At 39.2% G+C, this 22,322-nt stretch overlaps 2 protein-coding genes across 3 annotated transcripts; both read right to left on the minus strand.

The window, feature by feature from the left end:
* Positions 1-663: 663 nt before the first annotated feature.
* LOC146365162 (glucosamine-6-phosphate deaminase 2) lies at positions 664-10,160 on the minus strand. Of its 2 annotated transcripts, XM_084914333.1 has the most exons (7): positions 9,842-10,151; positions 9,346-9,484; positions 9,150-9,251; positions 7,423-7,605; positions 3,380-3,564; positions 1,719-1,893; positions 664-1,211 (listed from the first exon to the last, which is right to left on the minus strand). In XM_084914333.1, exons 2-7 carry the CDS (start codon positions 9,467-9,469, stop codon positions 1,153-1,155), a joined length of 828 nt encoding a protein of 275 aa, XP_084770459.1. In that variant the 5' UTR covers positions 9,470-9,484; positions 9,842-10,151; the 3' UTR covers positions 664-1,152. The 2 variants fall into 2 exon arrangements, with proteins under 2 accessions (XP_084770459.1, XP_084770460.1); XM_084914334.1 differs by lacking the exon at positions 9,150-9,251 and having other exon boundaries at positions 9,842-10,160.
* A 4,331-nt stretch (positions 10,161-14,491) lies between these two features.
* Positions 14,492-18,755, minus strand: cox8a (cytochrome c oxidase subunit 8A). Its single transcript, XM_084915323.1, has 2 exons — positions 18,546-18,755; positions 14,492-14,833 (listed from the first exon to the last, which is right to left on the minus strand). The coding sequence occupies exons 1-2, from the start codon at positions 18,660-18,662 to the stop codon at positions 14,738-14,740; spliced, it is 213 nt and encodes a 70-aa protein (XP_084771449.1). The 5' UTR covers positions 18,663-18,755; the 3' UTR covers positions 14,492-14,737.
* Positions 18,756-22,322: the final 3,567 nt, after the last annotated feature.

Here is a 22,322-nt window from a genome sequence, read left to right on the forward strand (position 1 = left end):
GGTCAAATGATCAGGGCTGTGATAAAAATATGTTTTGTCACTTTTGTTAATTATCCCCACCAAATCAAAACTGATGTATGAGCCCGACCCAAGGCTTTGGACATTTGTAAAATCCTGCTATGAGGCGCAATCAGATTAGGCAATAGGCCAGCTACGAAACAGGCCCTTGCCTTCTAAGGCCACATCCAAGTGAGAAGGATCCATGAAGCAAAAAGTCAAGCAGCAGTTATTGTGAAGCACATATACAAGAATGTGTTTCAAGTTAAGACAAATTAAATTTATGCTGCAGTCACACTGCATTTCAGTACACTCAGGTGTAACAGCATTAATTAATTACATAGGAATACACGCTCGTCCAGTAAGTGTATGAAACCAACACCTTACATGTCTGGGACACACATGTTATGAACCCCTTGTAAAAGAAAACTGGGTGGAGTTTTTCAGTTTGACACTAACTTTTGTTCTTTGGCAGCGTGAAAGAAAATCATCCCAACAGAAGGTTTTCTAACAGGAGCATTAAACCATATCTCAGTCTTCAAACACTGGGAACATCACCTCAAAACCACTCATGGTATCCACGTGTGAGACACTCAAATCCACCGACTGATAATTATTGTTGGACAGTAACAGGCTCTCTTTAATTAATTGACGAGGACCCTAAAATATATCTACATGTACAGTGTTTATTTGGTTGACAAGATTTGACCAACATACACATCACATTTGCTTCTTTTGTTGAACTGTTGTCTGCACATTGTTGCCTTCTACTTTGGGAATGAATATGGACAAAGAGTCTAGGTTCACTTCAACCACCAAACAAGTTTGGGCGTTTTGTTTATGGTCATTACTTTATAGAAAAAAGTAATCCTGAAAAAACGAGTTAAACACTAACTAGTTTTAATTAGTTAAAGATTAAACAAAACACCTCGGATAGGTAAACTTGTGTTATAACTACATCGCAACATAAATGAACAGTGACCTTTCACTAATAATCAGTAACAGTCTGAAAAGAATAACATTCAAAGTAAGTTTCTGAATAAGCAACATGCACAGTTAAGGACTCAAACACCAGCTCTTCAGACGTGGAACAGATGTTGAATCCAGAAATCATTGGTCACAACCTTCAGTTGTCTTCCTTATTCACTGGCTCCTTTACTGGTCTTTTATGCTGAGCACTGGGTCCACCAGTTTATTATGGACATGCATTAAACCTACAACAAAAATGAAAAGAGTAAAACAAACTGCTGGGATGTGGACTGAATGCCTGTCAAATATCCAAGCTAATGCTAATCTAATGCTAAGCATATATAAGTAAATATATAAGTTTGCAGCTCTCAGGCTATTTGTGTAGCTAAATTTAAACACAAGTGTGTTAAAAAAAAAATGTACTAGTTAAGGTTTTCCACACATTGTTGATTTTATTCTACAAGCTTTTGCATTTTTCAATATATTTAAATATGTTTCATGAGGTTCATGAGTTGTATAAAGCAGTCAGGTAGAGAAACATAAGAACCAGCCCATTTATCATTTGTTAGCTAAAGCTAAATTGTTTGATCGCTTTAAGTATGACATTTTAGTCCTTTTGGTTCACATATCTGTACTTATGGTACACATTTAAGTCAGTTAGCATTTTTCTAATCGGTTACCTGCACTGTAGCTTTTTAGTTAAAAATAACCAGGTATTAGAAACAGGCACACACAACAGGAGTGACTGGTACCTTTGAAGTATTTGACAGTTTTGACTCGGAGTTCCAAGGTGGCATCCTCATCACAGACAAAAATGGTGCGTGGGTGCTGCTGGAACGCTGATACTGTCCACATGTGGTTAACTCCCTCCTCTATGGCTTTGTAGAGAGCAAAAGCTTTGTGTGCTCCCGTGATAAGAATCATCACCTGAGCAGAGGAAAAGTGTGTTAAAGTTTTATTGTACTGAAATGACTATATTTAGCAGCAGCCACAACCATGGTTATTCAAGCAACTTTATATTGTAAGCTAAAGAAACTAAAGATTAGAGCGAAAAGTCCAAAAATCAGACAGCAAACAGTGTTTGCTCATAGGAGAGGAAACAGGATGGGATGGTAATATAGCTTCTTTAAGATTAGGCCTGACTGCAAGACATTTTATGTCAGAAGAAGGGTTTTAAATTCAATTCTGGATTTAACATAATATGGGAAATGTGATCTCGATTGACTTCCTAATAATACTCTTGCTACTGCATTTTGGATCGACTGAGGGTTTTTCATGGAGGTTTTAGAACAGTCTGATTATGAATTACAAGCCTACAAGCCTATAGTTTCACTAGTTCATGTACATAACAATGAAAATGTATCCTCCGTGTTCTGGTAATATTGTCTAAGGCAGAGATCAGCGACCTGTGGCTTGCGAGGCCCATGGGGCTCTTCTCCTGTTTGGTAGGAGGAGCTAAAAGGCTGTTCTGATGTTGACGGTTGCCAAACCCTTGTCTAAGGGAAGTATAATGTGAAAGTCTCAGAACCCTGTGAAACAATTTTCTGCATGTGAAGAACAGAAAATGTTCTAAAACATGTAACGAAATATGTAACAAAACCATTCTCTAAGTTATAATTAGAGTTCCATGTAGAAACTCCATGTGTTTTGCTGTTTTGATTAAACTACTGTTTTTGTGATACAACTTTTTGTATTTGCTCAATTCAGGATTACAGTTGAATGAAAATAGCTTTTTCTTCTTTTTTTCCCCCATGTTAAAAATGAGTCGACACATTTTATTGTGCAGCATTATAAAAGTCAACTATAGATTATTCGGGGATTGTCTTTTGCAACTTGAAGTTTTTTTTATTCGTGTGTGATCAAGTATGTGACAGGAGTGCTGGACTTTTTTCATATATAAATGAAATACAATAGACACCGTTTTTAATGCACCTATCCCAAATTAGATCCTGATTCGTCTTTAATGGTGAGAGAGACTAGTGAAAACATCAGTTTGTAGTAGTTTGTTGGAAGTTTGGAGATGGTAATGTTCAAACTTTTGCAGTTTAAAAGGGTTGGAAAGAAGGTCAGTGGAGCATTTTTCAAAAAGTACATTTTGACAAGTATTTGATATATGAAGCTAAAATTTCACAGCACTTATTATTTATGTTCAAATTTTTTGCACGATAACATTTTTGTACAAACTGGAGACGGCCGAGTAGAAAATGTCTACAACTTGAGACGGAGTAGCCCTTACAGAAGAGAAACAGTCTCAATAAACATCAGCCGGTAAAATATTCGCTGTCAAAATTCTCCGTGCCGGCTTTTCTTAAGGCCTTTACACACACAAGAGGTAAAATTTGTGCAAATATTTTGCATGTAAAGTGTGTAAACAGGACAAAAAAGGACTGAAATAAGTGCCCTTTAATCTGACCTCCTTGGCATCCATGACAGTTCCTACACCAACAGTCAGAGCCATTGTGGGAACCTTGGAGAGGTCATTGCCAAAGAAACGAGCGTTTGCCACAATGGTGTCCTTTGCGAGGGTTTTCACTCTCGTTCTGGAAACCAGGCTGGAGCCAGGCTCGTTGAATGCTATGTGACCATCAGGACCAATACCTACAGAACAAAATTCAACAGCATGTGGTAAAGAGCATAAAATGAAAAGGTTTACAATCATTCGAAGAATGAATTGATCCCTATGACATAGTAGTAGGTGCTGCAACGGTGAAATTTTGCACATAGTTTTCTAACTACTTCATTCCTTTAACAACACAGTCAAAGATGCGAGGGCTACATATTTTTCTAATTTCATCTAAAGCGGCCGAGGGAATTCAAACGTTTTATTTGCCACAATCAGCCAACCTTACTGTTCAAAAAGCTCTTACGCCATCTGACCCTGAGTTTATAAGAGAATTACTCATTCTCTGACGCCTGGCTGTGTCCCTACGCATTTTAATCAGACTGTTATTGACCCTCTTTTTAAAAAGTACAGTGCATTTATGTGGACCTCAGATCCCGAGGGCTTTAAGGGGCGCATCGAGTGCTCATGCTTGTGTTGCATCTGTCCCCTCAATCACACTCTCTTTTAACACCTCATACACTAAGGCAAACCAACACATGCAACCAACAGGCCACTTTTAAAACAGACAAGCAGGGAGGAGAGCAGGTCATCTACTGATCGGAGGGTTTGATTCATGGCTCCTCCAGTCTGATGCCAAGTATCCTCGGGCAAGATACTAATGCCAAGTTGCTTTCCGATTCATGCATCGGAGAGTGAATGTGTGTGTGAATCTTAGCTAGGAACCACTGAAAGCACATAAGAAAGTGCTTGTGTGAATGTGGTATGTTGTATAAAGAGCTTTGAGTGCTCCGGGAGAGTAGACAAGCACTATACAGGGAGTGCAGAATTATTAGGCAAATGAGTATTTTGTCCACATCATCCTCTTCATGCATGTTGTCTTACTCCAAGCTGTATAGGCTCGAAAGCCTACTACCAATTAAGCATATTAGGTGATGTGCATCTCTGTAATGAGAAGGGGTGTGGTCTAATGACATCAACACCCTATATCAGGTGTGCATAATTATTAGGCAACGTCCTTTCCTTTGGCAAAATGGGTCAAAAGAAGGACTTGACAGGCTCAGAAAAGTCAAAAATAGTGAGATATCTTGCAGAGGGATGCAGCAGTCTCAAAATTGCAAAGCTTCTGAAGCGTGATCATCGAACAATCAAGCATTTCATTCAAAATAGTCAACAGGGTCGCAAGAAGCGTGTGGAAAAACCAAGGCGCAAAATAACTGCCCATGAACTGAGAAAAGTCAAGCGTGCAGCTGCCAAGATGCCACTTGCCACCAGTTTGGCCATATTTCAGAGCTGCAACATCACTGGAGTGCCCAAAAGCACAAGGTGTGCAATACTCAGAGACATGGCCAAGGTAAGAAAGGCTGAAAGACGACCACCACTGAACAAGACACACAAGCTGAAACGTCAAGACTGGGCCAAGAAATATCTCAAGACTGGTTTTTCTAAGGTTTTATGGACTGATGACATGAGAGTGAGTCTTGATGGGCCAGATGGATGGGCCCGTGGCTGGATTGGTAAAGGGCAGAGAGCTCCAGTCCGACTCAGACGCCAGCAAGGTGGAGGTGGAGTACTGGTTTGGGCTGGTATCATCAAAGATGAGCTTGTGGGGCCTTTTCGGGTTGAGGATGGAGTCAAGCTCAACTCCCAGTCCTACTGCCAGTTTCTGGAAGACACCTTCTTCAAGCAGTGGTACAGGAAGAAGTCTGCATCCTTCAAGAAAAACATGATTTTCATGCAGGACAATGCTCCATCACACGCGTCCAAGTACTCCACAGCGTGGCTGGCAAGAAAGGGTATAAAAGAAGAAAAACTAATGACATGGCCTCCTTGTTCACCTGATCTGAACCCCATTGAGAACCTGTGGTCCATCATCAAATGTGAGATTTACAAGGAGGGAAAACAGTACACCTCTCTGAACAGTGTCTGGGAGGCTGGGGTTGCTGCTGCACGCAATGTTGATGGTGAACAGATCAAAACACTGACAGAATCCATGGATGGCAGGCTTTTGAGTGTCCTTGCAAAGAAAGGTGGCTATATTGGTCGCTGATTTGTTTTTGTTTTGTTTTTGAATGTCAGAAATGTATATTTGTGAATGTGGAGATGTTATATTGGTTTCACTGGTAAAAATAAATCATTGAAATGGGTATATATTTGTTTTTTGTTAAGTTGCCTAATAATTATGCACAGTAATAGTCACCTGCACACACAGATATCCCCCTAAAATAGCTAAAACTAAAAACAAACTAAAAACTACTTCCAAAAACATTCAGCTTTGATATTAATGAGTTTTTTGGGTTCATTGAGAACATGGTTGTTGTTCAATAATAAAATTATTCCTCAAAAATACAACTTGCCTAATAATTCTGCACTCCCTGTATAAGAATCAGTCCATTTACCTCCCTGCGACTCTCTACTGGTCATTGTTCGCATTATATATGCTTGTCTAAGGATCTTGGAAAGAAACCGGCTGGACTTAAGTTTTATTTTTAAAGAAACTTAAAGAAGCCCAGTCGCTGTCTTTCCAGGCTCCTTAGACTGCCATGACCTGGATAACTGAGAACCTACACAGACCTTATATATGTTTCCATGTGGGCACATCCTAACTTTGAACACATCTCATACCATTGTTATGGAGATGATATTCAATTGTCACATGTCTTTTAAACCCCAGAATATAACCAAATGATCCATCATTGAAAACTGCATCCATGTCCCAAAGAACTGGATGACAGCAAATTATCTGTCTTTGAACAAACGCAAAAAACTGAAGTTCTGATCTGTGCCCCTGATAACTTTGTTCCCACAGGAATAAAAAATGTTCAGTGAGAAAAATCTGGGCTTGGAAAAGCATGTTGGCCATCTCGTTCAAAGCTGATGTCATCATCTTTCCTGTTGTGAATATGTTGTGTCTCAAAGTCAAATGGAAATGATTACGCATGCTTTCATCTCGCCCTGATCACTGTCATTTGTTATTCCTCTGCCTGAGCAAATCATCTTTGGATTGCCTATAGATGGTTCACAATGCTGCTGCGAAGCTTCACACCAGGTCCTCTGAAAGGTCCAGTATGACACCATGTGACACATGCGAACTTCAGTGATCCTTTCAGAGCCCTCCACGGTCACATGACTCCACATGTCATTGAACTGCTTCAGCCATACAGCACTTAATAAATAAACCTTACTTACTTACATAATGCAAATTTAACAACAGAGCAAACAACATGGAACACAGAATTTGTAAACCAAACAATCTGTAACAATAAAGCTATTTTTGGCTGCTCGCTTATTCACAAGAGTTTGCCACAGCCGGTGTGCCCAGTGACCATATATTAAATTATCTGGCCACTGGGCACACAAGTAATGCTATCTAGCACGTTAGCATAAACATTGCTACATTCAAGAAGAGTAAATATTGATGGATGATGAAGAAACGAAAAAAATAGTTCAAATGAGGAGCTGTCTGTGATAGACTCAAGCACAGAAAAGAACAACTGCCTTGAGTTCAGGCAACTTTGCACAATAACAGCGAACAAGATGTGGCAAAGGTACAGTTTACTCTAAGCTAGCAGGTTTTCCTTCTAATCAAAGATTAAGTCATGCCAAAGCTTAGAACTCCAAATCGGAAAAAAAGGAAGCCAAGAATAGATTTTTTATTGTTTTAGCTGTTGGGTTTATCTTTTATTTCTTTGTATACCATTGGAGTATTACTTATATTAATAATATCCCAACAGAAAAACGCCACTCCACTTGTGCAGAGATAGAAACAACAATAATAATAATTATTATTATAATGTAGTGAAACAGCCACAATGTGCAGTCACAACACTTTCACAAATAGTTTGCATACCACGCAGCACTGCTGTGCAATCTATATTAAAAGCCACACGTCTGACCTCCAACAAACAACTCGATTCCTCCAGCTTCAGCGATCTTCTGCTCATAAGCCTGACACTCTTCCTCCAAGTTCTGTGCATTTCCATCAAGAATGTGAGCGTTGGCTGGATCAATGTCAATGTGCTTGAAGAAATTGTTCCACATGTAGGAGTGGTAACTCTCCGGATGAGCACGAGGTAGACCTGAACAGCAAAAACGTGTTTACTAAGAGTGAAATTAGTAAGAAAAGCAGAATGAAAAAGAAATAAATAGCTCAAAGTAACTAATCGTGTAGAGTATCACTCTTGATCACTCCGTTTGATGAAAATCTCTTCATTCTGTCACTGCTAGCCCAAAGCTACTGAGTATTTTAGTCCTGTTAAGCGTAATGGTGGACTACAATGAGAAATAAATGGTTTAGTGAGCAGTTCTGAGCTCGAGGTCACATGTTTCTGTGTCATGAAACTGTCTCTTTTTACTTGGCTAAGTCACCACTGACACCTAAGCTGAACACATAACCTGATCACGAGGTTATTTAAGCAGCCTAAGAGCAAAGTGCTCTGTTGGGGTGATGCGGTACTATGAGGTCCTTAAGATAAAAAAATGGGACTTTGTATGCAAAGAGAAGGATTTTAAATTAAATTCTGGATTTAACAGGGATCCAATTAAGATAAGCTAATATGGAGATTTGTTAACATTTTAATTGATGCACAATGCCACTAAATTATTGTGTCTCCTGCCATCTGGTGGGAGACGGCTGCATAAATCTGTTCATCTGTGCCTCATCTTTTTGTTAACACTATTAGAATGAAATCGCAGATACAAGCAGAGGAAATTAACTTTCTCTGCAAGGTGGATGGGCTCCCCTTAGCAACAGGGTAAATTCAGTCCTTCAGGAGGGGTTCAGAGTAGAGCCGCTACACGACATCGAAAGGAGACAGCTAAGGCTGGCGCCTCCTGGATAAGTTGTTCTGGCCGGGCACGTCCTACCGAGACGAGGCCCCGGCATAGGTGCTGCGCATGTAAGCGGCATTAAGCAGTCTTGTAGGAATGGGGTCTAATAGACACACTGGAGGATGTGATCAGAGAGAAAGAGTCTAAATAAATATCAATAGGTAAGTATCAATTATGAATATTTTCCCCAAATGGTTAAAATTTTATTTAAGAGGAATTTCAAGAAGGTCATTTCTAGATAAGGTTAAAGGAATGTTTGGCTCAACAGAGCACCGACTCGTTATCAGTCTGGATACAGAGCTGAAGAGAAACCCACGGTTTGTCTATTTTCTCCAATCAGTGATGAAAAATATGATATCCTAGCTTTATGGGGAGCTTTTTATAGAGCAACAAACTCTTTTGGTGGCATTTCCTTTTATGCTTATGCGTTATCTGCTTTTAGGTAAGTGTTTGAGGGTTAAAACAGAATCAAGTAGTTCTGATTTGAGCCTGTGATGCTGTAACACTATTGATAAGATGATAAACGTCTGTGGGCCTGTTTTAAAACTGGCTGTAACATTTTTGTTTCTGTTGTCAACTGTGACATATTAACTTTAATGCAGCTCATTAATCACAGTTAACACACTGTCACCAGACTTGAGCCAGCTGCAAAGCTGCTAGTTTACACTGCTGAAATTCTGATTTTGTCTCCCAGTACACGGCCCCACCTCAAAAACACTTTCTCCAAAGAGCCCACTTAGAGTTACACAACTAATACTGAGGAAAAAGCTGAGTCAGTTATCCTTTAACTCACCGACATATTCATCCATGTTAAATGTTTTCACATATTTGAATGAAATATCACCATGTCTGTAGTATTCAATTAACTTCTGGTAACAGCCATAAGGAGTGCTACCTGTGAGAAATGAGACAAATCCTACTTAGTGGGGAAACACAGACTTCACATTTCAGGACTCGTTTTTCGCAACATGGGTATTGTTGTTACTCACCTGTTGGCAAGCCCAGAGTAAAGAATCTGTCAGCAGAAGGCTTAAACTGGACTATTCTGTTGCGGATGTATTTTGCTGCCCACTCACTGGCCAGATCATAGTCGTCGAGAATGACCAGCCTCATAGTAGTAAGGTTTCACTGAGTGTGTGTGAGAAAAATACAAGTTGGAAAAGTAAAAACTAGCAACTAAGTGTGCGCTTAGCTTATTTCAAATGCCTCCTCCGATAAATATTTGTATCTGAACAACCTGTCTGTATTCCTACGCAGAAAGGGCCAATGATAAACAGTCATTAGTGTCCAAAACTATACTTCAGTAAATGATCGGAAGTACTTGCTAATGCTAACAAGTGAAGCAAGTCGACCGGAGCGGAATATTTCACGTGTAGTGGTGTGTACACGTAATACTGCACAGTCTCGGAAATGTTCCGCACAGGATCGGGAATTACAAATCCGTAGTTAACACGTGTCTAACATTAGAGCGATAACACAGGTTACCTGCAAAATCTGTCGTTTGTCAGATCAGGAAGCAGGTGATCGTCACGTGATCATCTGCCCGTCAGCTGATACGTGTGGAACGTATGGAAGTCCGCGTGGACCAAAACATGTTATATCGAAACACTAGCAGTATATTCTTCTTACACTGAATAATGCTGGCAGTCTTTTCTCAACACCATCTTCTTCCTTTGACGTCTCAGGCGTTGCCTCAGTGGATCTTCTACCCTGCTGGTCAACAGCACTGGTGACAGTCCGTGTTTACCTGCGCCTCAAAAATCCAACATCACATTGTCAGTGCGCCCCAGGGCAGCTGTGGCTACAATGTAGCTGCCATCACCAGTGTGTGAATGTGTGTGTGGATGGGTGGATGACTGGATGTAGTGTAAAGCACTTTGGGGTCCTTAGGGACTAAGTAAAGCATTATACAAATACAAGCCATTTACCATTTATTGTTGATGATCTGAAGTTTTCATTTGCCAAAATTCTGACACTGAATAACTGTTCTGATGCAATCCTCCACATTTATACGGTCCCCACGTGGTTGGATTTTTTTCAGTTGTGTGACCATTATGTTAGCTCGAGGTAATTCTTTAACATCACCTGGAAGTACTCGTTAGACTTTCCAGTAAGAAAGTTTGTTTTCAAGAATTCTTCTACTATATCTTTATTAATTACAATAAAGCTAAGAAATAATTCTCCATAGAAAGAATAAGAACAACTTTCACATGGGCCATTTGGCAGATTTTAAGACCTGCTTGGACTTACACAACCCCCAACCCAGGGGGTTTGTTCCCTCTCCCAGCATCAAACATAGGAGACATTGAATGTGGAAACTACTACACTCAACAGAAACAATGAGAAGAAAAGAACACAACTTGTGGTTCCACTAATTGATTTCACATTTAAATGGTAGCATCCAGCGCTGACATCAAGCAGAGTGAATGGCTGAGCACACTGGCTTCCGCAAAACATGAGACCAAATTTAGATTTACATAAATGGGATACAGTAAAGTTAGTTTGTGTACATGGAGATTTTGTAGCCATCTGTCCACAACCACGTACAGTACAGTCATAGGTTTGGACACACACACACACACACACACACACACACACACACACACACACACACACACACACAGACTTATCTAGCAATGTCTGTTAGTACTCAGAACACAATTAATCCACTTTGTGCAGAAGAGTTAAATGGTGCATCAAATGCCCTCTTTTATGTGAGTGCATACAGAGCACACACTAATTAATGAAGAATCTCTCATTTTGAAGGGAGTTTCATTTTAATGGAGAGAGAAATTATATCAACTAAAAATCACACACTCACAAAAAACACAGGTTACATATAAGTTATAAATTGATTCATATGTCATTGAGTGAATTAAGTGTTTTAATCACAAAACATAACTTAGTACTTGGCGCAGACAGGTTGTTAGCGAGAACAGTGGTAAGATGTTTGTGATCTTGTTGTTGATCACCAGGTTTGCACAGATCTCAGGAGGCATTTTGGCCAACTCCTCCTCCTCCACAGCTTTTTTTAAGGTTAAAGAGGACATGAAACGCTACACGTATAAAGCCTCTCTTCTACACAGTCCTCATTTATAAAGTGCTTTACAAACCCCAACATTACAACTAACAGTTGGATTTTCCTGTTTGAGTCCAACTAGCCAAACAACTAACAGCCACTCAGGAGGTCAAGCTGGTCATCTACTGATCAGAAGGTTGGCGGTTCGATCCCTGGCTCCCCCAGTCTGTGTACCAAAGATCTTTGGGCAAGATGCTAACCCCAAGTTGCTCTCCGATGCATCCATCAGAGTGTGAATGTTAGATAGTAAGCACTTAAAGCTGAAGAAAGTGACTGTGGCATGTTGTGTAAAATACTTTTAGTGCTCTGGGAGAATACAAAAGTGCTATATGTACCATTTAAACAGACAGTGGGCAGTATATCCTTGTTTTCTTAACATGAAACTCACCGTTGCAGTCAGGTGCACCACGAATGTGATCCCCTTTAGGGCTGCCACAAACGATTATTCTGATAGTCGACTAGTCACCGATTATTTTTGCGATTAGTCGACTAATCAGATCATCATCCATTGGACGTAAAACGTACAGCTTATTGCACCAGCAGCATCTGCTCTTATATAACTATCATTAGCTTACAGCTTTAAGTGTTTCAGGTATGTGCTAACTAAAAATAAAGACAAGATGATAGTTTCTTAAATTTTAATGAAATTTGCAGATTGTTTCGGTGAAGTTTAATAAACTCCTTGCTATCTAAAATATAACAGGACACCGGAGTAAATTCTCGAGCATCTCACACTTCTGATAATCAGCTGTCTGCTTGACGTTTATTCAGCTGTGTAAAAACTATAACTTTAATCTCAGCCAAACAGATTTACTCAAGACAAATAAAATACTGAAAAAAGCCAAACAATAACATTTTTAAGTTATCTAAGTGACTTATATATCATGTTTAACCTGAGTAGTGAAAGACGGCGGTGGGTTTGAAAACGATTTGCCGGGAGTCCGGTGTTCTCACGGCTCTAGTGAGCCTTGCCCCCGGCTAGCTATCGAGCTAGTGGGTAACAGACGTCTCCGAAAACGTCGGAGCGCTTTTGAAAATATGCGGTGTCTTGATAAACTGAGCAGATATTTGATGTTTACACTGCTACATTCTCGCCTGAAAATATGTTAAACGTTTATTTTGTGACCTAGAGAGAATAATAAGAGTAATATTAAAACTAGCTAGCTACCGCCATTGTTGGAAACTGAGCTGGGCTGCGCTATGAATTCTGGGACACAGCTTCTTCTTCTTCGGGGTTTAACGGCAGCTGGCATCCTTGTACATGCAGTGCTGCCATCTTCTGTTTCAGTCCGTTATTACACTCTTAAATTCTACTACTTATTCCTGCGTCTTTCAGGATCTTACAAAGCTTCAAACGACTATTAAATCAGTCGTCGACGATTTTGATAGTCGACGTAATCGTGACTAGTCGACTAATCGTGGCAGCCCTAATCCCCTTAAACTGATTTTAGTCTTGTTAGTTATCGATCCTATCACTAGTTTGCCAACATAAACAAATCTATTACCACAACCAACCACATGATGTGACGTGCTGTACTGACAGAAGATGGTGCTGAACATGTTTTTAAAAATCTAAGCTTGACATAGTGTCATTTCTAGCAGGGCTCGGTGTATATTAGCCTTTATGTGTTTCATGTGCCCTTTAAGAGACTGGCTTGACCGCTCCATTACCTTAAAGTGCTTCTCCTTTGTTGCCTTGGCACTATAATTTGATTCATCGTCATGCTGGAAGATCCATCTTCAGTCTTCTGGCTGAGGAAAGGAGGTTTTCATCCAAGACTTTACAGTACATGGCCATATCTGTTTTAGTAGGATGAACTTCAGCCAGGCCTGGACAGGGACAGTTTTCCATTAGGTCATAGTACCAGGTACTTCTTTAGTACCTGCTGGGCCAGGGTTCCAAGCTATCCGAGGAGGTACTAAGATGTGAGTTCTTCACAGCGCATGTCACCGATTGGCTAGTCAGTAGCATCACTCGATGAGTCATGAGAGCGCCTTGTTCACGAAAATTAAAACCACCATTTTTTTGAAACCCGGCAACGAGGGAAACTGCTACATAAAACATCGCTGTGGTCCGAGTCTGCCGAAAAGCAACAGACCGAGCAGCAGGTATTTTCTTGCTTCAACGTCCACCTTGGTTGGAGCTTTCGTGTCGCATATTAATTACATCGTTGGACACACAGAGGCGTGTGGAATGGAAGAAATTGATCCTGTGGAGTGGTGTGCTTCATAATAATTAGTCGCGATCAGGAACATCTGTAACTGATTATGGTCTGTGTGCCCATCACTGCGAGCCAGAACTCTGACGGGGTTGTCGGGGAATTAAATAGTCATTTCATTTGATGATACACAAATCAGTGGATACGTTTTGAGTGTTTTTCTGGATTTTTGGTTGACATTTTCTTTCCACTAAATCACAACTATAAAAATTATCAACTGCTCATTTCTTTTTAAGTAAGCAAGCCTACAAATTCAGCAGGAGATCAAATAAAGTTTTTCCCCAACTATATATCCCATCTGACTGATAACCATGTTACAGAACAAACTTCTTGCAGACTTCTAAAGTGGCAAATGTGATTTTTCCTGGTAAAACATGTTCGTGCTAAAGTGAAACTTGGACTAACCACTGATCAGTTCTGCGAATTCAAATAACCTGAGGAAACATCTGTTGACTTCTCGTTAGAAGCCACTAAAACTTAAAAGATTCCACTCTAATAAAACCTGTAATCATGAAGTATTATACAGCATGATATAATTTATCACTGTAAGGAGTTTTTATACAAGTATTTGGGATAAATTAAGGTTAGCTAAAAGTTCTTTCACAAACCTGTCATTGCTCATGTTTAAGGTGTAGTAAAACTGAAGCACTCTTCATACCTTTTTTTTTTTTTTAGATTTTGTGACAGGATTTCTTTTTACCCTCAGAGTAGGTGGGAAATATCCCACTCACAAAAATATACATTAGTCTTATATATAGTTTCCTTTTTTTTTTCTTTTTTTTTTAAAGTTAATGTAAAACCTTCATCAAAAACAAACAAATACACAGAAACAGTAACTGTCATTTATAATTTAATTCTGTAACATACTTCTTGTGAGGAATGCCAACAGATATCCATGAACTCAATGCATCAGAGACAATCTTGGGGGAAGTTGCTCTGTGTTTAGGATGTGGAGTGGAACTGTCAGAGAGGTAGAAGAGTTAAACGGTAAAACTTGTTCCATAAGCGTCTCTGCAGTTAGAATAAATGTGATGGTCCCAAGCTGTCACTGAACATGCCAAGTAAACTCTTAAAATGGCCATGCTACTCTTTCTTCTTGTAGTCCTCCAGATGAGCCAGGATCCACCCCGATGGTCCCAGGATGATCAGGGAGAACATACCCAGTCCAACAGCAGTTTCCTGGACATCAGAAGGTGAAAGAGAGGGCACATTGTCAGCTGTGAACCCGCACTATCACAAGAGCTTTTTTTTTTTCTTTCTTTCTTTTTTTTTTTAAAGGGGGGGGGGGGGGCACTGCAACAATTCATTGAGTAACTCAAATAATTCAACTATAAAAAAAACAAAAAACAAACTCAAATTCATTGATGCTTCACACACAGCCCTGTAGCATGCCAATGTCTCAATTTTGTATACATCTCATTTTATTTGACTTTGAATGTTTAAATGTTTTTGCATTTAGGAAAATATTTTCTTTAAAAAAAAAAATAATTTCACTGCAGCACATACACTCAAAAAGTTGTTTTTCTGACAAATGTAGTATGCAGTTAAATGTTTCAACACTGCAATTTCTATAATGGAAACCAATGAGCAGTTCATTCTGGAAGACCCGTTTCTTTTCTAATTTGAATTTTCTTTTTTTTTTGCTCACGTCACAAGTAAAAAGCATTTCCTATCCCATTACTCAATTAATCCATGGAATAACCAATAGATTACTCAAACACTAAAGTAATCGATAGCTGCAGTCAGAGTCGAGAAGGACTAGAGCCTTATGGAGTTGTACAGTATCTCACAAAAGTGAGTACACTCCTCACATTTTTGTAGATATTTGATTAAATCTTATCATGGGACACCACTGAAGATATGAGCTTTGATAGAATGTAAAGTAATCAGTGTACAGCTTGTATAACAGTGTAAATTTGATGTCCCTCAAAATTACTCATCACACAGCCATTAATGTCTTAATTGCTGGCAATAAAAGTGAGTATACCCCTAAGGGAGAATGTCCAAATTGCCCCTATTTAGCCATGTTCCCTCCCCTTTGTCATGTGACTCATTAGCGTTACAAGTTCTGAGGTGTGATTGGGGAGCAGGTTTGTTAAATTTGGTGTTATCATTCTCATACTGGTCGCTAGAAATTCAACATGGCATCTCATAGCACTCATAGCATAGCGTGTATCCTCCAGCTTCACTGTGCTAATGTATTTATATTATGCTAACATAGCTGTGTCGCTAGCGATCACATAGCACATCATTATATACCAGTTAGCAAACTTCAGTAACCCTACAAACATCACTGCTGTTTAGTTTTCTGTCTTCATTTATGTTGGAAGTGGCAGCAGAGCTGTACATTTGAATTTTCTCAAATCTCTCAGTCAGAACATGCTATATCATGTTTAGGTGGAAGCTAGCGAGCTAACTTCCTGCTAACTTCTAACGCCGTTAAATTTCATAAATTCTGTTTTCATGGATGCCTGGATGTTAAACTTAATTGTTACACCTGGTAAAGCAGCAACGCTGATCATTTTATTACAGATGAAAGAATTTAGACAGTTTTTAACTCTCAGTGACGCTGCAGTGTTCGTTTGACTTTGGGACCTGAAGTGGAGTTTGGACCCAGAAACAGCTAATGACGTCAGACTTAAAGATCGGATTGAAACCAGACACTAGGGCTGCAACGATTCATTGCCATAATCAATGTCGTTGACTGTAAAACATTTTCATCGATGTGTTTTACTCTAAAACGGGGGTGAGCAACTACAGTCCTCGAGGGCCGGCATCCTGCAGGTAAATTCAGACATGCAGTTGTACCGAAAATAATGATACCAAACAAGGAAAAGTCAACAGTTTTTAAAAGGTAAAATCAAAAGTAGTCAAAACCCTTGACCCCAGAGGCTTTATGCTAATTCAGCTCAGAAGCTCTGACATACAGATGAACAGAGGAAGATGTTTCAGCAGTTTGAAAACTTGAGTTTGTGAAACATTGCAAAAACCACTGAAAGTCTTGGTTTCATCTCCTCCTATATCAGTGCTTATGTGGCAATATTGTCTGGGTAGCGACACCTGGATGATCTGATATCCTCGTGTCGGTGTTGTTCCCACATCATCATAATAAATGTTGTTCCAGGTTCAACATTGCAAGTGACCAATCACATTGTTGTGACGTCCCCTTTTGTGCCTTTGAAAAATAACGCCTTAAAAAAATCTACTTCACTTGCGAGAAGAGAAACCGCTTCTGTCCGCCGATCCAGGAACTTGAATTCTTTGAATTTCAGGATACTTTTCTTTAATAAACGGTAAGCATTATACATATTGTCCTTACAGAGGCGGTTTCTCTTCTCGCAAGTGAAGTAGATTTTTTTAAGGCGTTTGTTTTTTTGTTTTCACATTGCAAGTGATTGGTCACTTACAATGTTGAACCTGGAACAACATTATTTATGATTTTGCATATGAAGCCGGAGGAGTTGTGCTTACATCTTTTGCCATGAGCTTGTCCTAAGTCACAGTTTGCTTCCACATATAGCTTTGCAAAAACTGCATAAAAAGCACTTGCAGCAACAAAAACATAATATTCCAGAAACACGCTTTGCCGATCTGATCAGCTGTTTGTAACACTTCCTACATCCATCAGCACGAACTATCGCATGTCCTCCATGACCTGCCCGAAACCGGACGTGACGTCATTTTGCGGAAATGTAGTTTTTTACCATCAGGGGCTTATGAGCCTATACTTGTGTTTTTAAAAGTTATGTTTGACTTTATGACTTTCTGTGTCGTTTCTGGGATGCTTAGGACTCATATTGCACTGCTGGAAATAGTTTATTTTGATGCATATGCTGTTTTTTTTGCAAATTTGCAGTATAATATTTATTTACCTTTTTCCTGCAGTATATAAAAATTGGTGTATTTCAAAAATAAAACTATGAAGACACTTAAAATAAATTTCCTGTGGTGGGAAACTATTTTGTGCAACTTTTTTTGTATTTACAGTTTTGAGGGATAAGCCTCTTAAATTAGCCTCTAATTAGAAATATATGTTAAAAAAACAAAAACGATTTTCAATTTTTTTGTAGTTTATTGCACTTTTTTTGCAATTTATGTAATTACTATGCACTTAATGAATACATATTATTAAAATTTGGGCTATAATGGTTGTATTGATGTATATCAACTTGAAATGTTCCCAAAAACGGCACTAAAGCATGTAAAAATATAATATAAGCTCTGGCGGACTTGGTTCTATGGTAGGTCTTAAAGGGTTAATGGCAGGTATAACTGTCTGTGAAACAAGGTTGCTGCGATAAGCGAAACGACTACTACAACGGCCTTAATGGCCCCATTACTTCGGGTATACTGGGGCCAGCAGTTGATATAATTTTCAGCGGTGAACATAAAAACAGCCTCGTCGCAAGTTGGAATGAGCAGAAAGATTTAAAAAAGATGAAAGTTTACTTCAAAGTTTCTTGAAAAGAAAACGAGTCTCAAGCTTGTATAGAGGGAGGTTGTAACACCTCCCTCTATACAATATGATAGTCTCCGATCGTCTACACACTTGTTAAACTGACAGAAACGACACCTTAAAACCGGGCGCGCCTTCCACGAGATCCGCGCAAGGTTACATAAATTGAGGCGCACGACCGGCCTACAGCACGTCAAAGCGCGACGCCAAAGCCCCCCATGTAACGGGGGGAACGTTACACCCTGGAGTCTCTAACATTATAGCGACTCAGATTAGTTTATTATATTAAAAAACCCCACTTAGCGTCAGAACAAAAAATACGTTAAGCTCCGACCGCTGCACAGACAGTGACCTCGTCAGCCAAGGACAAACCATAGCTGCTAACACATTTAAGCGCGACATATCAAATGTAGTTCGCCGATAGATCAGACTTACAAAGGAGCCGATCTTTTCTTTCGCTGGTCTAGTGTAGATGCTGGCTCTCTGAGCCACGACGTGTCCCCTCAGGACAGGAGCAGCACGGCGGGCAATCACTCCTAGAACTCCAGGCATGTTGACGAATAATGGCTACGAAATGCGTTGGTTTCTTCTCGGCAAAAGAGCAGCTCTTCTTCGTCGTCGTCTTCTTCTTCTTCGTGCTGTTAACTGGCCGTTGGCACACAGTTGAACTGGTGCATTACCGCCACCAGCTGGAGCTCATTTAGAACACCTTAAATTCTGTTTAATGTCCAGCATCCTGTTTGATTAAGCATGTGTTTGTAGTGGCTGTGATGATCATATATCTCTGAATTTAAAAAAAAACAACCTATTCATAAAATATTAATAACAATTAATAACAGAAGAATAGATAAGTAAACAGGCATGAGCAGAGTGTGACCGTTTTTTATTTTTAAATTTAATATTTACATTTAATATTTTGAATGTTGTGGTCCAAATTTAACATAATGTTCTGACAAACATTTGGTAAATCATTATAAAGAAAATAAAAGTGGTTCAAGTAAGGAGCCTTGGGGTACTCCAACCATATAATCAAGGTAAAGAGATTTCTTACCACTGTTAACAGAGGGCATTAAAATATGACTGAAAATTTATTGTGAACTGTTGGCAAAACATCTGGTTAAACATATGACATTCAGACACTCTCAAAAAATGTGATTTATAGAGCACCAAATCACAACTTAACAGGCACTGCACAACGCATTGTGGGGAAGATGGGGAAGCTTAACTTTAACAGACTTGTGTTTGCTGCTGAATCATATACTACAGATCCATAATATAACACTGATCGTAGTTGATTAATGTATCTGCCTCTCAAATCCCAAATCTATCTAAACTAAACAGCAGATTATATTCAAAAGCCAACTCTCAACATCAGTTGCCTCACGGCCCTGTTAACTGCAAGGCATATATGTCATTCAAATAAAAAATAACAACAAAAAGTTGGCAACACAAAGAAAAGCTCAGTTTTAACAAGAAGAAACCTCTGGCAGATCCAGAGTCAGCTATCTGCTGGGGTCACATATAAAACTGGGACATATGGGCTTCTTCTGTATTCCTCTGTATTTACACATGGACGTGGACATAGGTTACATTTGTGGATCTGTTTGAAGCTGGCACTGTGAAATTTGTCTCAAAAGCCCATGTGGGCATGTGATGTGGTCTATATCAGCCATAGACCACACACGTATTTAAGGTTGTGTAGTGAACGAGAGGAATATTCCATGTAGTCTTAGACATTTGTATGTAAAAACGGTTTTTGAAAGACAATATGATTTGTGAAGCTGAACTTTATAATATTTTCCGTAAATAATCACAATCTTTATCAGGTTTGGATGTACACATTTGTAAAATAGTTTTACGTGTGGTCAGATTGCTTTGTATTTGTGTGTGCATTGGTGTATGCATTTGTTAGTCCTCAAACGTTACACACAAATCATTGTATACATCGTAGTTTATGCTTGTGGATCATATTATATCCCTTCGTAACACTTTTGGGGCTTGCCGCACTTTCAGAAGGACATCTGTAGTAATGAAATATATTAGATGTTATTAAGAAATGAGCAGACAGAAGAGAGTTTTCAGGGAGCACTATTATATCTTCACTTTCTATGCCATATGTCAGAACAAGATCCAGAGTGTGATTAAAGTAGTGATGGGTTGTTTTGCATTTTGAGAGAAGTCAGTTAACAAAATATTCAATGCAGAATGAAGACTCTCATTGTCAGCATCTACATGCATCCCAGTCTGAGATGACTGCAGGTTTCAACAACCTTCACCAACAAAACATTTGCACAATTACTTAAAGTAGCACCACTGGTGGTTTCTTGGTCATTAATATGCAAATTGTCATCTACATGGATGTTAAAACCCATGTAGATCTGAACTGAGCACTAAGTAGATAAAAAGTCTGAGAAATCAGTGAGAAATTCTGAGGAAGTGTCAGGTGGACGATATATAACAAATGAAACTGGTTTTTGAGTTTTCCAAATGAATTAAAACTATGTCTTGGTCTTTGGTTTATTAATAAACTGGAGTGGAAGATTGCTACCACACCCTTAACAGTTAGTATGACTGTTAGTATAAATGTTTGATTCATTTACTAACATAATCATCCTGCTGTAACCAGGTTTATTAGTATGCTGCTTGGCAGATACCCATCACTAACCCCAGCAGTTAAAAAACATATACATTGTCTTGTTAAACTGTTGCCTGATAACTTATTTCCCCAATCAGTTTGGACCTTAGTGTATCGATCTGTGGACTCAGAATCCCACTACAGAGTCTTGCTCTGGTTAAAACGTCCAGGCTCCGATCCAGTAGGCAGTGCAGAGCTTAGATGGGAGCCAATGGATGAGAGGACCTGCCCAGTTCTAACCGCCGCTAGCCTCCAGATATGGTAAATGGGCTGCGTCTTATATAGCGCTTTTCTACATTTAAACCCTTTAAATCCCAGTTTAAAAATTGGAATGATTAATTAATTATTTTAATAAAATTCACAAAAAGGAATTATTTTCTCTATAATAAACAGTAGAGGGTGGGGCATTGGGGGTGATTATATAGATAATAATTCATGTTTTGTGGTTTTTTTGTAAAGAAATTGTGCAGTCGTTCAAATGTTTAAACTGGGATTTAATGGGTTAAAATCCTGAAAACGTTTGATCATTTTGACAATGGCTCAAGTTAATCAAGTGATTTCTGAAAAACAAAGCAGAAAAAATGTATAGCTTTATGAGGATTTCATGACAGATTATGTGCACAGATTTTTGTCCACGAAGGTGTCCAAAGATTGCAAAATTTAAGCAGTTGAAAAAGAATTAAACACAATTAACTATCAGCGAAATCACATGTAAATTATGACTCTGTGTTTAACAATTACAGCACACATAATACCATTTTTTTAAATCAAATCAAGCTCAAGCTTTCTACTTAAAATCAAAAACTGATAGTTGCACTACCCACCTCTGCTTTTTTGTACCCAACTTGGCTGTTTTGAGGTGGCAAAGAGGATTATTGTCCGTTAACACAAGGAACTTTGATCCCCAAATAATCTCTGAATGGTTCTTCCCATTTTAAAGCAATTCAAACTTTGTGCTACTGTAATTGTGGTCATTTTTCTCAGCCTGGTGTAGCCTGCGGCCAGCATAAGCTATGACCCGCTTGGTGGGACCCTGCTGCTTACACAATACAGGCTGTAACCATGTTGACAAGCATCTGTCTTTACTATGAAGGGTTGAGTGAAACTGGCAAAACCCAAAATGGGAGCAGAATTAAGTTTGTCGTTCAGCTGCTCAAAAGCTAAATCACACTCAGGAGGCCACACAGCAGCTAAGTGTGGACCAGGTCTTCCTGTTTGCTTGGCACCTGTACTTCTGTTAAAAAGTCATAAAGTGGAACAGCAATCTGTGAGATCCCCTGAATGAATCTCCTCTAATTGCTGCAGAACCCTAAAAATGACTCTTTAACAGAGCCTGGGACCTTCCACTTTTTAACGGCAGACCTTGTATAGTTGTGTCTACACACTTTACCTTGAAACCATATTCTGCCAGTCGCTTAAACACAGTCTCAAGCCTCTCTCAGTGTTGCTCAAAGGTCCCTGAAAAAAACTAAATGTTATCCAGGTTCACAAGAACGATCTGAAAAATGAGATCACCGATAATTATGAGGTGCCGTAAGGCAGCGGTCTCCAACCTTTTTTGCGCCACGGACCGGTTT

This window comes from Perissodus microlepis, chromosome 19 (genome assembly GCF_051167445.1).
Source record: "Perissodus microlepis isolate ML-2025 ecotype Zambia chromosome 19, ASM5116744v1, whole genome shotgun sequence".
Classification (NCBI taxonomy): Eukaryota; Metazoa; Chordata; class Actinopteri; order Cichliformes; family Cichlidae; genus Perissodus; species Perissodus microlepis.

Coding starts and splice junctions, on each gene's coding strand:
- LOC146365162 (XM_084914333.1), bottom strand. CDS start 9,469: ATGAGGCTGGTCATTCTCGACGACTATGATCTGGCCAGTGAGTGGGCA. Junction 9,252..9,345: donor TACTCTGGGCTTGCCAACAG/GTGAGTAACAAC, acceptor CATTTCTCACAG/GTAGCACTCCTTATGGCTGT. Junction 1,894..3,379: donor CTGTCATGGATGCCAAGGAG/GTCAGATTAAAG, acceptor TCCTCTGCTCAG/GTGATGATTCTTATCACGGG.
- cox8a (XM_084915323.1), bottom strand. CDS start 18,662: ATGCCTGGAGTTCTAGGAGTGATTGCCCGCCGTGCTGCTCCTGTCCTG. Junction 14,834..18,545: donor AAGAAAAGATCGGCTCCTTT/GTAAGTCTGATC, acceptor TCTGATGTCCAG/GAAACTGCTGTTGGACTGGG.